This window comes from Pteropus alecto, unplaced genomic scaffold (assembly GCF_000325575.1).
Source record: "Pteropus alecto unplaced genomic scaffold, ASM32557v1 scaffold98, whole genome shotgun sequence".
In the NCBI taxonomy this organism is placed as follows: Eukaryota; Metazoa; Chordata; class Mammalia; order Chiroptera; family Pteropodidae; genus Pteropus; species Pteropus alecto.
Window position 1 is genome coordinate 14704792 of NW_006443570.1, and position 14667 is coordinate 14719458.

Genomic DNA, 14667 nt, shown 5'->3' on the forward strand with positions numbered 1-14667 from the left:
TATAAGCCACTCTAAATGTCTTCGCCTGGAAAATGGGAATAGCGCCTACCTCATAAGGTTATTTTTGAAGATTAAATGAGACTTCGTATGTAATCTCCTTTGTACAATGCCTGGCATGCAATAAATGCTTGACATATTGTAGCTATTATAATAATTATTATTAGTAAGAGATGTTAGGACATACCTAGCCCTCAAGATTGCCATCAGAGTGGACCAGCACATCCTGTCATCATTGCGTCTCAATCTGGGCCTCTGACGCCCAAAGAGGGGATGGTTCTTTCCAAAGAAGATAATTTCGACGTTCCAGAAGCATCTGAATAAAACGTACCCTGTTCACCCTTAAATCATTCAGTCTGGTTAATCCATGAGCAGCACTCCGAGACCCGGATTCCAGAAGCGGCCACGGCTCGCTGTCCTTGGGCCCAGGCCCTTAGCCTCAATATCCTTTACTGGAATAGGGGCGAGAATGTTAAAAACACAAAAGCAGGACAGTACCAGTCCGCCCCACCTCACGGCACTCTGGAGGGGATCAAACGGCACCACGCCCCGCAAGCCTCTGGCGACTAGCAACGCACCTCACGGGAAAAGCGATAACTGGTCGGACTCAAAAGTCAGATAATCTGCTCACACGCACCCTCCCAGGCTTCTGCCCGAGGACAGCCGCAGACAGACACGCCTCGCGGCCCTGGCTGGGGCTGAGGGGCGGCGGCGGGAGCGCAGGCCAAAGAGGGAAGGCGTGGAGGCGGCGGGCGCGCGGCACGCGGCGCGGCAGCGTGAGGCAGGGGCGCGCTCGCGCTGCTCGGGAGCGAGCTCGCAAGCCCAGGGGCGCGCACGCAGCTGGCGGCTCCTCAGCGCGGCGGGGGATACAGCGAGGTGAGGCACGAGGCGCTGGTGCGGGGATGGCGGTGGGGCGCGAGCCCCTCCAGCGGAGTGAGGAGGAGGAGGTGGGGACTGCCAGATCCGGCCAGGGCCAGGGTACGGCTGCAACCCCGGCGGCGGGGGGTCCGCGGCAGGCTGGCGGGCGTGAGGCGCCGGGCCACGTCGCTCTGTGGGGGAGGGTGGTGCGGGGCCGGGCATGACCCCTCAGGCTCCGCCCAGCGACGAGCCTGGCGCGTCGAGTCCTCTGGGCGGCCCTGTCTGTCCCAGCCTCTGTGTTCCCGTCTCTGCAGTGGCTCGCGTAGCTACGCTAACAACAGTCACTGTGTCATGCTCTTACCGACGTTTCCCGTTGAGTTTTCAAGTACGCTTTCCTAAGTAGGTATTTCGTCTCCCTTTTAGAGCTGAGGCTGTCTGAGGCTTAGGGAAAATGACTTGCCCAAGGTCATACAGCTAATAGTGATTAATACAGCTAGTAGAGATTAAACCTTGTGTGCACAACTCTGCAGCCTACACCTGTCCTCTGCGCCACACTGAATGTCGTTCTTATACCTTCCGTCCTCCCAGTCACTTCTTTAAATTTGGCAAATGTTAATTTGTAGCTGGCACCATCCTCTCATGGTTGCTAGTGTAAGAAATGTCTCTTGTGAGAAAAAAGAAAGAGGAAAAAGAAGATTCTGCTTATTGCAATATTGTGCTTATGACGTGGAATGTTTATTAGACTGTTTATACCTCCTTGACGCTCTCTATTAACCTCTCTTGAAATGGCTCTGCTATTCACTATCTTTAAGACATTTTACAAGTAACAATCTCTCAGGGCTGCTTTTCCTTCTTTGGAAAAGCAGCATGCTTCATGTGAGGCTTCAAAGAGATAATCCACATAGTGTGGTAACACAATATCTGACATGAGAAAAGTTCAATAAATTTTGGCCATTTTATTACCAAGTGCATAATATCCCTTGCTAAACTCATTTTTCTTCAAAGACTAACTTCCTGAGACTAGAACGGAGAGAGAATTATCCCCTCTTCAGCCCACCCCCAAAAAGACAGGTTAATTGATAACCATATTATCTGAGTGTTAATACACTTAATGATGAATTATTCCTCAAGCTAAAAAATGACATGAAAGAAATCACTTCAGGAGAACTAAAGATTAATCTTTGAAGAATTAACATTCATGTTTACTGAGTTTTTTCTGTATGCTTTGTATTGTGCTTGGTACTTTAAGGCATACAAATTTATATTGGATGTAGTCCCAGCTTTCATTTAGTCTAAAAATGGGAAAAATACACATTTAGAAGTAATCTTTACAAAGTAGAATGTGAAAAGTGCCAGAAAAGCGATAGATAAAAAGCTATGAGAGTATAGGAGGAGAGATGTTTTTTTGGCTTTCTGACATATGATTTCACTTCTGCCTTCAAGAAGATACTTTGTACATTGTACATACCTATTAAATGTTCAGAGAGTACATTAGTGTACAAATGTATGTTGTAATAGATAAAATTCCTGGATTTTTAGTAATGGAAACTCATTCATATTAAAGTATAATAATACTTTAAAAAGTTGGGCCACCTTTGGGGATGGGGATCTCAACAGCTAGAGCTCACGGTAAAATTCTTTGTCTAGTGAATGACTGAGCTCCAACTGACTTCTGTCCTTGTATGTCTTACTCAAGATTCAGATTTCTCTAAGAAGAGATCTGGCTGCTTTAGCGGTTGTGGGGGTGGAGGGTGGAGTATTGCGAGTGGCATCCCCACCAGAACCACATGAAATGTCTGAGTCAGTTTCCCAAAGGAAAGGGGGCTAAGGAGAGATGTGATACCAGGCAGAGAAAACCATTAGTTTATTAGAAATATGTAGCCTTTGTAAAGGGCTTACTATGGACCAGGTACCATGGTACATTATTTATATGGATTTTGATATTTAATCCTCACAACTCTAGGAGGTAGATACTATTGAACCCATTTTACAGAAGGAGAAACAGGCTTATAGAGATAAAATATTTGCTTAATATTAAAAAGCTAGGATATGGTAGAGTTGAGTATGCTGCATTATCTTTTCTTGTCCCTTTGAATTATTTCCTGATCCATATACTACTTTTGTTTACAGGGGGTCATCACGTTTTGGTGTATGTGTTGGCCACTTCCTAAATCTCCTTGAAGGACCACTGCATTGAGGAAGATCGAAGTCTTTGCCAGTTAGGGAATGGACCGTTTGGGTTCCTTTAGCAGTAAGTACCGTGTGAACAAGTCTCAGGTGAATATTAATAGCAGACTGAAGTGGAAGTTGATCAAAGAAGAAAAGTACTTTGAAGTTAAACAGAGCCCTGTGAATCTGATTCTAAAAGAGTATGAGAATAAAATCAAAATAAAATCAAACAATACTTATTGACTGCCTACTGAACACATGACGCAAACATATAACCCTAGGTCTTATAAGAACTCAGATGAACCAGGCATAGCATAATTAACCTGCATTTAGACTTTAAAAAGCAGTTGGATTTCTCTTTACAATAACATATTTGTGATGCCTTGTTAAATAATGTCAGAGATAGAATAAAGGAAATGCCCCCTTTTAGTTGGCATTCATGTTCCAGGAGTAAACTACAGTATAATGTGGAGAATTATGGTGTGTGTGTGAAATAAATTCAGACAACCACAACTATGGAGAAAAATATATACTGCTTTTTCCCTGATTCTGAAGATAAGAGATTTGGCAGAAATAGAAATCCATTGGTAGATGTTAGTAATGTCCCAGTGAGAAGAATCAGAAAGGGTGTTGTTTTTGGGCGTTGTTTCCTCTTCAGCAATTTCTTAAAGGGGTTCCAGTTTACTCTCTTATCACACTATATAAATTTAATACAGAATAAAGTCTTCAAACATCTAGTTCATATTTTTCATTTCACACGTGGAAAAAGAACCTAAATGAATTGTCCCTCCTCCTTTTTAAAATAATTATTAAACTTTTTATTTGAAAATTATTTCAAACTTACAGGAAAGTTGGAAGAATAAGAATAGTACAAAGGATACCTGTACACCTTTCGTTAATCTTTTACTCCACTCGTGCACGTTTTCTTTCTGTCTATAACTATATATTTATTATATATTGATTTATATATATTTATAGATAGACATACCCCCTTTTGGGAATCATTTGAGGTAAGAGACATACAATAAGTCCTCATTTAACATAGTAGGTTCTTGGAGATTGCAATTTTAAGTGAAACGACATATAAGAAATAATTTACCATAGGCTAATTTATATAAACAAGAGTTAAGTCCCTGTGGGATATTTCTGGTCACAAAAACATCACCAAACTTCTAATTGCAGACCCCAGACACTTCTAATAGTAAACATTATGCAACTATAAAAATACAATTTCTGAAATACAATTTGAGAAAGATGAATAAAACAAGTAAAATAATTCTTTCCCAACCCACTTATTCCAGTTTAGTGTTGAGGGTGGCCAAAGCCTATCCAAGCAGGTCAAGATGCAAGGGGAGAACCCATCCTGGACAGGAGGCTTTTGCATCTCAGGACACATACATACACCCCCATACTCAGACTGGGACAATTCAAACAACGCCAGTTGACCTCATATGCACATCTTTGGGATGTAGGAGGAAATTGGAGTCCCCAGAGAAAACCCATGCAGACATAGGGAGAATGTGCAAACTCCACACAGTGGCCCCAGCTGGGAATCTCATCAGCATTATAACAAAATAACATTGAATGAAACAGTGTTATTCAAGGACCAGCTGAATATCGACTCTTTACTCCTAAGTACTTTAGTGTTTATTTCATAAGAATAGGGATATTCTATTATATAACCTCAGTAGAATTATCAACTTTAGTAAATTTAACATTGATAAAATACTTTTATCTAACCCACTGTCTGTATTCCAGTTTTTTCAGCTGACTCAGTAATGTCCTCTACAGTGTTTTTTTCCTTCTAGTACAGGATACAGTCAGGAGTCAGGTATTGCATTAAGTTGCTATGTCTCTATAGTCTCCTTTAAACTGAAACATTTACACAACCTGTGTCTTTGGTAACTTTGACGCATTTGGAGAATACAGGCCTTTCCCTCCATTAAAATGGAGGTTTCTCATTTTGGGTTTGTCTGGTCTTGCTTTACCCCTCATTTTTTATGTTAATTTTGAAAACCCAGTAAAGATGTCTGTTCAAGTTCTCCACAATACAATTTCTATTTTTTTCCCTTGCATATAATAAGCTACTCTTAGGGAGATACTTTTAGGCCATAAACTATCTTGCTCATCAAAATTTCTCCCTAGATTTAGCATCCATTGATGATCTTCGTCTAATAAGATCTTGTCTGTGATGGTTGTAAAATGATAATTCCCATCGCTCACCCCCAAATCCAGCACTCTTTACATGTTACTGGTTGACACTTAGCATTATACTATAATCAAGAAACCGCCTGTGTCCCTTATTTATTTTTTGTAACTACAACATATAAATTCTTACATTTTTTCAGTGACCACTCTGAGCCCCTTCAAACTGGCTCTTGCATCCTTATGACATGCCCCCCATCACTTTTTTTTAACATCTTTTTACTTTTCGACGTGGCTATGTGTTTCAGGTGCATCTTGTACCTCCCCTGCCCCAGCCCTGGAATCAACCACTTTTCTGAGGAGTCCTCGTTCCCTTTAGCGGGAAATGACATTAAAGACCAAGATCTGATCATTGCTTATTGCTCCTAGAATATATTTGCATTTTGGCCCACAGAACTAGGAAATGCATGTACACATATGCCTTATATGTATACACCATTTTTACAGATCCTCTTGTGTGCATGTATACATATATATATACACACATATATACTTATACATATTTTTTTTTTAAATAAATGTGTTCACATTGATACCTGTAGTTTATCTTCATAGGCTTTTTTCTTGTTTTTCCTGTCCTTTATTGTATGTCTTTTACTCATTGAGAACCCTGGCTCCCAACATCAGCACCATTTGCTCAGTCTTTTAATACATCCAAAATTATTTCAGAATTGCTATGCACCTATCACTACATAAAATGACCTACTTCAACAAGTTTTAGGATTTGTTTGCAGTTCTGTATCACCCAAGACTGAAGGTATATTGTTAAATGTTCATAAGTTACTTGAATTGGTTTTTTCCCCACCTTCAGTGTAGTTATAGTATACTTTTAAAATACTATTGGGTTTATCTGTTCATTCTGCTTTCAGTTTTCCCTTCCCATATTTGCTGATTTAACTTTTTTAAATTTGTAGAATTTAAATATGCTTTTAAAAGTCAAAACTATACAAAAAGATATATAAAAAATCTCTCTTTCCTATAGCTCTTCCACTCCATTCCTCCCTCCCCAACCCTTTGTAGATATTCTGACTTATTTTCAAGTTTATCTGTCCTTTATTTTTTTGCAAAGATAAGCAAACATATATATATGTTTAGAGGATATATATATATCCTCTCCCCCCCAATTTCTTACAGGAAAGATAGTATAGTATATATACTCTTCTGTACCTTTTTTTTTTCCTTTTGGTTTCTTTCACTTAATAGTAACTCTTGGAAATACTGTATTAGTTTATATTCTCATTTTTTGTAGTTGTATAGCACTCCATTGTGCGGGTATACCATAGTTTGTTCAGCCACTCCAATGTTTGGACATAAATGGTGTTTTGCAGTTACAAATAATGTTCTAATGCATAACCTTGAGTGTACATATTTTTGTATTGTCAGAGATGTATATTGAGAGTAAATTCCTAGAAGTAGGATTACTAGATCAAAAAATAAATGTATGCATTTATATTTAGATACAGCTTAATTCCCCTCTATTGGAGTTGTGCCATCAGCAATATATAAAAATGACTATTTCTCCACAGCCTTACTAAGTATGTTATCAAGCTTTTGAATTTTTGCCAGTCTGATAGGTCAGAAGTTATATTGCAGTATAGATTTCTTATTATGAGTGAAGTTGAATGTCTTTTCCTATGTTAAAGAGCCATTTTAATATCTTTTTTCTAATTATCTCTTCATGTCTTTTGCAATAGGATTTTTGGTCTTTTTTCCCTCAATTTTTAAAACTTCTTTGTGTATTACTTATTTTAGCCCTTTATCTGTGATGTTTGCAAATATTTTCTTCCAGTTTATTTGCTTTTTTACTTTGCTGCTGGTGTTTTTTGCCAAGAGTCTTTGTTGGTTGGTTTTGTTTATGCACTTAAATTTAGCAACCTTTTATTAGCCCCAGGTTTTGCATGATGATAAAAAAGCCTTTCCCTAATCCCTACTCCAGTTATAGATAAGCTCTTGAATTCCTTTGTGAAAGATGTTTTGACTGTATATATCAAAGACCCTCTGTATACTCAACAGTTCTAGGAAAATACCTATCCTGAGGAACAAAATGTGAAAAGTTGTATATACAAGAATGTTGATCTCAGCAGTCTTTATAATAACAAATAATTGGAAACAACATAAATGTCCACCAGTAGGGAATTGTTTAAATTTAGTTGTTCTCAACCTTATGAGACCCAGTGATTTTTTTAAAATAATATTTTTAAAGCTCTTTATTTGGAAATAAAATACATATAACATATATACAGCCATGATTTCAAAGGAAAAAAATTCCCTAACTATATACAAAGGATAAATAAAGGAGAAGTATTTCTAATGAAATAATACATATCTCAATATGTTTGGACATGATTACAGTAGAAGACATAATGACTTAAGTAGTCAGATGCATGCACACATATGTTGAGTCACTGTGCATCTTACAACTACAAATGCAGAAGGAATGATTCATATGTGTTGTATTGGTGACTCAGAAATACACAAGCTTGAAAAACTTCGTAAAGTTCGGAACAAAACGATACATTCTCTAGAAGCATGTACAATTGCTTTCCTGGAAAATTCAGTATAAAAACTATCAAAAACATTTTGTTTTATATGTAATATGGAATTGGGTTCTAGGGCTTATAATTATGAATAGGTTTTTTACCCCTCGAATGTCTGATGGGACATTTGAAAAGTTTTGCAGGACACAGGCCAAGTCTTTGTAGTGTAGGAATGTCTTGACCATTGCAAGATATCTAGCATCTTTGGTCCCTGCCTGTTCCCTAGTCATTGTGGAAACAAGCATCTCAAATTTCCAAAATGCCTTCTAGAGGGCAGTTGAAAACAATTAGGTTAGATAATTGATATAATGTAATGCTGTTGATCCATTAAAAAGAATGAGGAAGATCTGTGTGTACTGTCATGAAAAATGTGGACAATATGTTGGCAAGTGAAGAAAACACTTGACATCATGTGTAGTATCCCACTTGTGTTAATATATGCATGCACAGAAGAATGACTGGAAATAAAATGTTAATAGAGGGTGACTTATATTTTATGCTTTTATTGTCTAAATCTTTTAAAACTATAAATTGGATTACTTTTACAAAATTACTTCTTGACAGAAGCAGTTAAAAGCTCTTTGGTCAGTGGCCAATTTTTTTTGTTGTTGTTTGAGGAAAGAAAAACAAACATATTAAAATAAAAGGATAGTAAGAAGGTAATGTGGTAAAAATTGGCATCTAGCACTTAACATAAAACAATTTTTGTTGAGCCCTCCCCGCTCCGAGTGCATGGACATAAACTGGATCACAGAGGTCGCCAGGCCAAGGATTCCCTGAAACCCCACCTCCCCCAACTCATGGCCCCACCCAAGCCACATCCAGGTATACCAGTGAGTCAAGTGCTGCTTGCTGAGAAGAGCCTAGACTCTCACTGGAGGCAGCTGGCCTCGGTTTCTGGTGTGGCCTTTTGAGGCAACTGTAAGCATAGCATCGGTGGATTGCTTGCTGAATCTTAACAGATGACCCCAGAGGGGCAGTCTTGGGCTAAATTTGGCCTGCAGCTGAACCCATCTCAGGACTGTGCCACTGGACACCTACTTTACAAATCCACACTAAGAAGACTGGGAGACTTAGGAGCTTTGCTCAGTACATAGAAACAGACATGGAAAGGCAGCCAAAATGGGAACATAAAGAAGCAGAAACCATATGAGAGAACAGAACAGAGATCCAGATATAATGTAGTCAATTAATCTAACAAATGCAGAGTTCAAAACACTGGTTATAAAGATGCTCAATGAACTTTTGGGAGGTAAATTCAATGAGAACTTCAACAAAGAGATAAAAAACATAAAAATGGAAATTATAAAAGGGAACCAGTCTGAAATGAAAAACATTATCTGAGATGAGAAGTATATTAAATGCAATAAACAAAGGAATAAACAAAGTGAATAAAAGGACCAAATGCCCTACCTAGAGGATGGGAAAGCCAAGGACACACAATCAGAATGGGAAAAGATAAGATGCCAAGACTATAAAAATAATTTAAGGAGTATATGGGACACTATTAAGGGTCCAAATATCCATCTGATTGGCATAACTGAAGAAAATCAAGATGTTGAACAGCTGTTTGAAGAAGTAATTATGGAAAACTTCCCTAACCTGGTAAAGGAAATGGACATACAACCCCAGGAAGCTCAGAGAACCCTAAAAACCAGGGATCAAAAGAAGCCCATACCAGGCCACATTATAATTAAAATGCCAAAGGTTAAATACAAAGAAAGAATATTAAAAGCAGCAAGAGAAAAACAGACAGTTACTTTTAAGGGAAAACCCCGTAAGACTGGCAGCGGATTTCTCAGAAGAACCTATGCAGGACAGAAGGACTTGGCAAAAAATATTCGACAAGATGAAGACCCAGGATCTACAACCAAGAATAGTTTATCCAGCAAAGCTATCATCTAGAGTTGAAAGACAGATAAAGAGCTTCCCAGACAAAAATAAGCTAAAGGAATTTATCACCACCAAGCCAATATTACAGGAAATGTTGGAGGGACTTCTTTAAGAAGAAAAAACATGTATCAAAAACAGGAGTAAAGAATTGTAACAACTACATTCCTATCAATAAGTACCTCAAATAGAAAAGAATTAAGTGCTCCAACTAAAAGATACAGCAGATGAGTGGAAAGGAAAACAAGACCCCTACATGTTGTCTATGAGAGACTCACTTCAGATTGAAAGACACACACAGACTAAAAGGAAAGGAATGGAGAAAGATATTGCTTTGATGGAACTAGAAGATACTTAAGTCAGACTGAGAAAGATAAACACTATATGATTTCACTAGTATGTGGAATCCAAGGAATAAAAAGAACAAACCAATCAAAAACAGACTTACAGATATAGTGGACAATTTGGTGACGGACAGAGGGGATGGAGGTTTGGGGGCTGGGAGAATGGGATGAAGGGTTAAAGAAGTACAGATTAGCTGATGCATGGTCACGTGGCATAGGGAATGCAATTAGCTTTAATACGTTGTTGGCTAGATGGAGGGACGGGAGGGAAGGAGCAATTGGTGGGGGTCGTTTTATGAACTATATAGATGTCTAACCAATGTACTGTATACTTGAAACTAAATAAATTTAAAAAAATTTTTGTTCTTTTATGTCAAAATTTAAAATAGGAAAGGTGGGGTATCTGCTATTCTTTATATTTATTTTGAAGCTATTGCCAAAAGGATTCTTTTCTTTTCCCTGTCATTTTCCTCTAGGTCTTCATTTAGAAACAAATGAAAAGAACAATAATCACCATTTACAAGAGGGAAAGGTGCCTTGAAGATTTTTTCTTGGATTTAGGAAGGAAAATGCTATTACGGAATGTGAGAAATCCTGCCCCAGGCTAAACAGATTAAATCCCTTCATTTACCTGCAAAGCCTGTGTTTCCTTAGACTCCTGCTGTTGATCATGGAGAATGACTCTGTTAGGTTGCCCTGTCTCTAGAGAGGCAGAGTCTGGGGGCAACTGGGGACAAACAGAGCTGCATTTTTCTGACTTTAGAGAGTTTGGATAGTACTCCTCACCTTAATATTTAGTAGACAATATTGTCACTGGAACTGGAGGAAGGTCTGCTATGTTTCTTTGCTTACTATGGGAGAAAGAACTTTCCTGGGTTTAATTCTCAACTCATATAAAGTAGTATATCTCAAGACATATATTTAAAGGAGTTTTTTCCCCCCTAACTTTTTATTATGACAATTTAAAAAATTATAGAAAAGTCGCAAGAACAGTACAGTGATTACTTGTTGCCCACTACCTAGATTCAGATTAACATTTTATCAGATTTACTTTATTTATAAATATATGCGTAATATAAGTGTGTGACATTTTCCTCCCTGAAAAAATAAGTTGTGGGTATTATGAAACTTCCAGTTACAACTCATGTGTATAAATTTCTCTGCAGGAGCCATATCTGCTTAAATGCCATTTGAAGTAGGTACATTGTAGGAAGGAGTAAAGCTGCCCTGAAATAAAAAGAAACATAATTTTTTTTTATTTGGAATAAGCTCATCTTGTCTCCATGAACTTTTCAGTAGAGTTCACTATCTGTATGGGCATTTGCAGATTTTCACCTTGCTCTTAAGGTGTTTTGAAGCTAGTATATATATATTTTGTTCTAGGTGATCCCTCTGATAAGCCACCTTGCCGAGGCTGCTCTTCTTACCTTATGGAACCTTATATCAAGTGTGCAGAATGTGGGCCACCTCCGTTTTTCCTCTGCTTACAGGTAACTCATTAAGGAGAGGCTTGCCTGTCCTATTCTAGTTTTATAGATATAGTAAATTCAGAGATGACTATCAATTGCTTAGGACGATCATATCTTATTAAATCTATTTCTTCCAGTCAATCTTCCAGTACACATTTTACCAGTAAAAAGTTGGGGAACAGAGAAAATGCATAAGAGATAGACTGTTGCATACAGGTATACCTCAGATTACTGTGGGTTAGATTCCAGAGCACTGTAATAAAGTCAGTATTGGATGTGGTTCCATAGTGTAGCGGTTAGCACGTCGCTTTACACGCAGAATGTCCTGGGTTCATGCCCCAGTGGAGCCACGGTCCATGGTCTGTGGCCATGCCACACAGAACAAGCCTGATGTTTGATCGCAGAAGCTAAGCAGAGCTGGGCCTGGTTAGTACTTGGATGGGAGACCACCTAGGAAGACCAGGTGCTGTAGACATAAATAATAATAAATAATAATAATAAATAAAGTCAGTGTTGCAGTAAAACAAATCATAATCTTTTTGCTGGTAGAGGGTCTTACCTTCAATTTGTAAAAAAACGCAACATCTGTGAAGTGCAGTAAAAGGTATGCCTGTGTGTTACATCTCTGGATCAACCTAATGCTTAACACTTTTTGCTCTGAAGAGTTAAAGTATTGAAACTACAGGAAACAGAATTGGAGGCTTATTCCTTTTGATAGCTCCTATGACACTGTTTATTGTCTTATTGAAGAGTGATCTTTGAGTAGGTGACAGACAAAAGAACAAACCATTTTATGGATGATGATGGTAATAATAGTAAGTGCTTACTCTGTGCCCAGCACTATTTTGAGTGTTTTACATGAATTAACTCTTAAATCATCATTACAGCCCTATAAAGTAAGTATGATTAATATCCCCATTTTATAGAAGAAACTCAGGCAAAGAGAGGAGGTTAAATAGTTTGCACAAGGTCACACAATAAATACCATATTTTATCGAATCCAAGACATTATTGATTATAAGAAGCATCCCAATTTCAAAAATGTAAACATGGCTGATGGAAGTTATGTAGTTTTTATTATAAGATGAATTCTCATTTCAGAGTTTTAAAATATGAAAAAATATGTCTTAGAATTACTGAAATACACCAAGCGTGGAGCCAGAATTTAAATTTGGGCAGTGTGATACCAGGGCTTATGCTTTTATCAAAGGAAGAGTTGTCACAGGGAAAAGTCTTTTTTTCAGATTATTGTTTTTTCTCTATGAGGGCCACTGAAAAGCTGGGATCATGAATATAGTCATCCTATTGTGGGTGCAGACAAGAGTAAATGAATTGTTAAAAACTCATCACAAGAGTAGAGTATTCCCCAAACCATCTTTTATCCTTTAAGATAGTATTTCAAAAAGTAACTTTTTTGGTAACTTAATTCCCCCCCTCCTTTTTTTTTTTTTTTTTACAGTGTTTCACTCGAGGATTTGAGTTCAAGAAACATCAAAGTGATCATACTTATGAAATAATGGTAAAGATGAAGTTGCAGGGAATTTCTGTTTATTTTTCAAGTTTTATACTGGGAATTACTCTTTTTTTCCTTCATCTCTAAGAATCTCTTCTTTCCTCCTCTTCTGAATTAGGTAATCATTATGCAATAATTTTTTTAGGGTTTTATGGACGTACAAAGGTATTTTAAGTCCAAAAATCATTGTGTATACTCAGCATTTTTAGAAGGAATTTAACGGAAGTACTTTTTGAGATTCACTGATACAGGGATAAGAGTTACACTGCTTTTTAGGTTCATTGATAAATATACAATAGATGTATTATTGATGTGTTTTGGCTAATGGTATTTTTATGTGGTTCTTGTGAGTAGCAGTGATGTTTATGTCTGGCACTCCATCCCCCTTCCTTAGGGAAGTTAGTTACCTTTTGAGAGTTAAGTTTTAAAATGAACATAGAGTGAATGATACAATACACAAAATCACTTCAAAGATATAGGCCAGGATAAGACTTGGCTGTAATTTTATTGTATTGCCACCTCTAAAGAAGGAATGAGAGGCAGGTGCTTGTAGTATATATACTTCCAAGCTCTAGCCAGAGGAATGGGCATTTTAATAAGTCAAAGTGAATATCTGGTCTGCTTGGCAGGTATTTATACCTTTGTCAAGATAGTTTTGTCAGTTATCACAGCATAACTAGTAGTTCACCAAGTAATTTTCTTACATTCAGCCTATCACAGCATAACTAGTAGTTCACCAAGTAATTTTCTTACATTCAGCCTCTCATTCTTTCTTACAAGAAAGAATGCTGGCTGAGTCATGTACTTGTCAGTAACAATTTCACATTATGAATTAATCCATTGACACTTGTATTAGTTTTATATTGCTTCCATAGCAAATTACCAAAAATTAAGTGGCTTAAGACAACACAAATTTATTTCACAATTTTATAAGTCAGAAGACCATTAGGCTCAGCTGTTTTTCTCCAAGTCCCAAACGGCTGAAATGAAAGTATTGGCCAGCCTGAGATATGATCTAGAGGCCCTGGGGGAAAATCTGATTCCAGTCCACTTCTATTCTAATTCAGGTCATTGACAGAATTCACTGCCTTGAGATTGTGGGACTGATGCCACTGATTCCTTATTGGCCAGGGCTTGCTCTCAACCACTAGGCTCCTGGCCCCCTTTCTCTGTATTCAAAACTAGTGGTAGTAGGGAGTCCTTGAGGGTTATCGATGAGATGTTTGAAGTCTCTGACCTCTCCTTCTTCCTTATCTCTTCTGTGCTGAATCTCTCTGACTCTTCTGCCCCCATCTTCTACATTTAAGGGCCCATGTGATTACATTGGGCCCACATGGATAATCCAGGATAATCTTTGTTTTGTAAAGTAGATAGTTTAGTACTTTAATCCCATCAACAGAGTCCATTCACAGCAATATGTAGTTAGTGTTTCATTGAATAATCAGGGAGAATCCTGGGGACAGAAGGGGTCATCTTTAAAATTATGCCTACTGTGGCACTATAGTATGTCTACTTCAGTCTCTTAAAAATTTAGGAAGGGCAAACCAGCATCTCTGAGTCTAATTATCTGTGGGGTCCTGTTAAGATGAAATTTTTGGGCCTGCAATTCTGAGAGTCAGATCCTGGTTTATAATGAATTAATCAAAAAATGCTCCCTAGAGTTCTTAGCAGCCAACTAGCTAGCC

The 14667-nt window shown here is 37.9% G+C and overlaps 2 protein-coding genes and 1 pseudogene across 7 annotated transcripts in view; 2 read left to right on the top strand and 1 right to left on the bottom strand.

Annotated features, from left to right (window-relative positions):
- The window catches only part of ACACA (acetyl-CoA carboxylase alpha), a 244968-nt gene extending 244253 nt beyond the window's left edge, over positions 1 to 715 (bottom strand). For 3 of the 4 annotated variants that reach the window (XM_025041628.1, XM_025041629.1, XM_025041631.1), the window contains exon 1: positions 185 to 715. In XM_025041628.1, the coding sequence (XP_024897396.1) occupies positions 185 to 222 (38 nt within the window). In that variant the 5' untranslated portion in view covers positions 223 to 715. The remainder of the gene's footprint in view (positions 1 to 184) is intronic. The other variant, XM_025041627.1, reaches the window with a different exon arrangement.
- An 87-nt stretch (positions 716 to 802) lies between these two features.
- Positions 803 to 14667, top strand: part of TADA2A (transcriptional adaptor 2A) — a 45046-nt gene continuing 31181 nt past the window's right edge. Inside the window, exons 1-4 of one of the 3 annotated variants that reach the window (XM_015599177.2) lie at positions 803 to 873; positions 2986 to 3106; positions 11384 to 11490; positions 12929 to 12988. In XM_015599177.2, the coding sequence (XP_015454663.1) occupies positions 3082 to 3106; positions 11384 to 11490; positions 12929 to 12988 (192 nt within the window). In that variant the 5' untranslated portion in view covers positions 803 to 873; positions 2986 to 3081. Of the gene's footprint in view, positions 874 to 950; positions 976 to 2985; positions 3107 to 11383; positions 11491 to 12928; positions 12989 to 14667 lie in introns of those variants that run through there. The other 2 variants (XM_006924925.3, XM_015599175.2) reach the window with 2 other exon arrangements.
- LOC112473397 lies at positions 11829 to 11944 on the top strand (annotated as a pseudogene).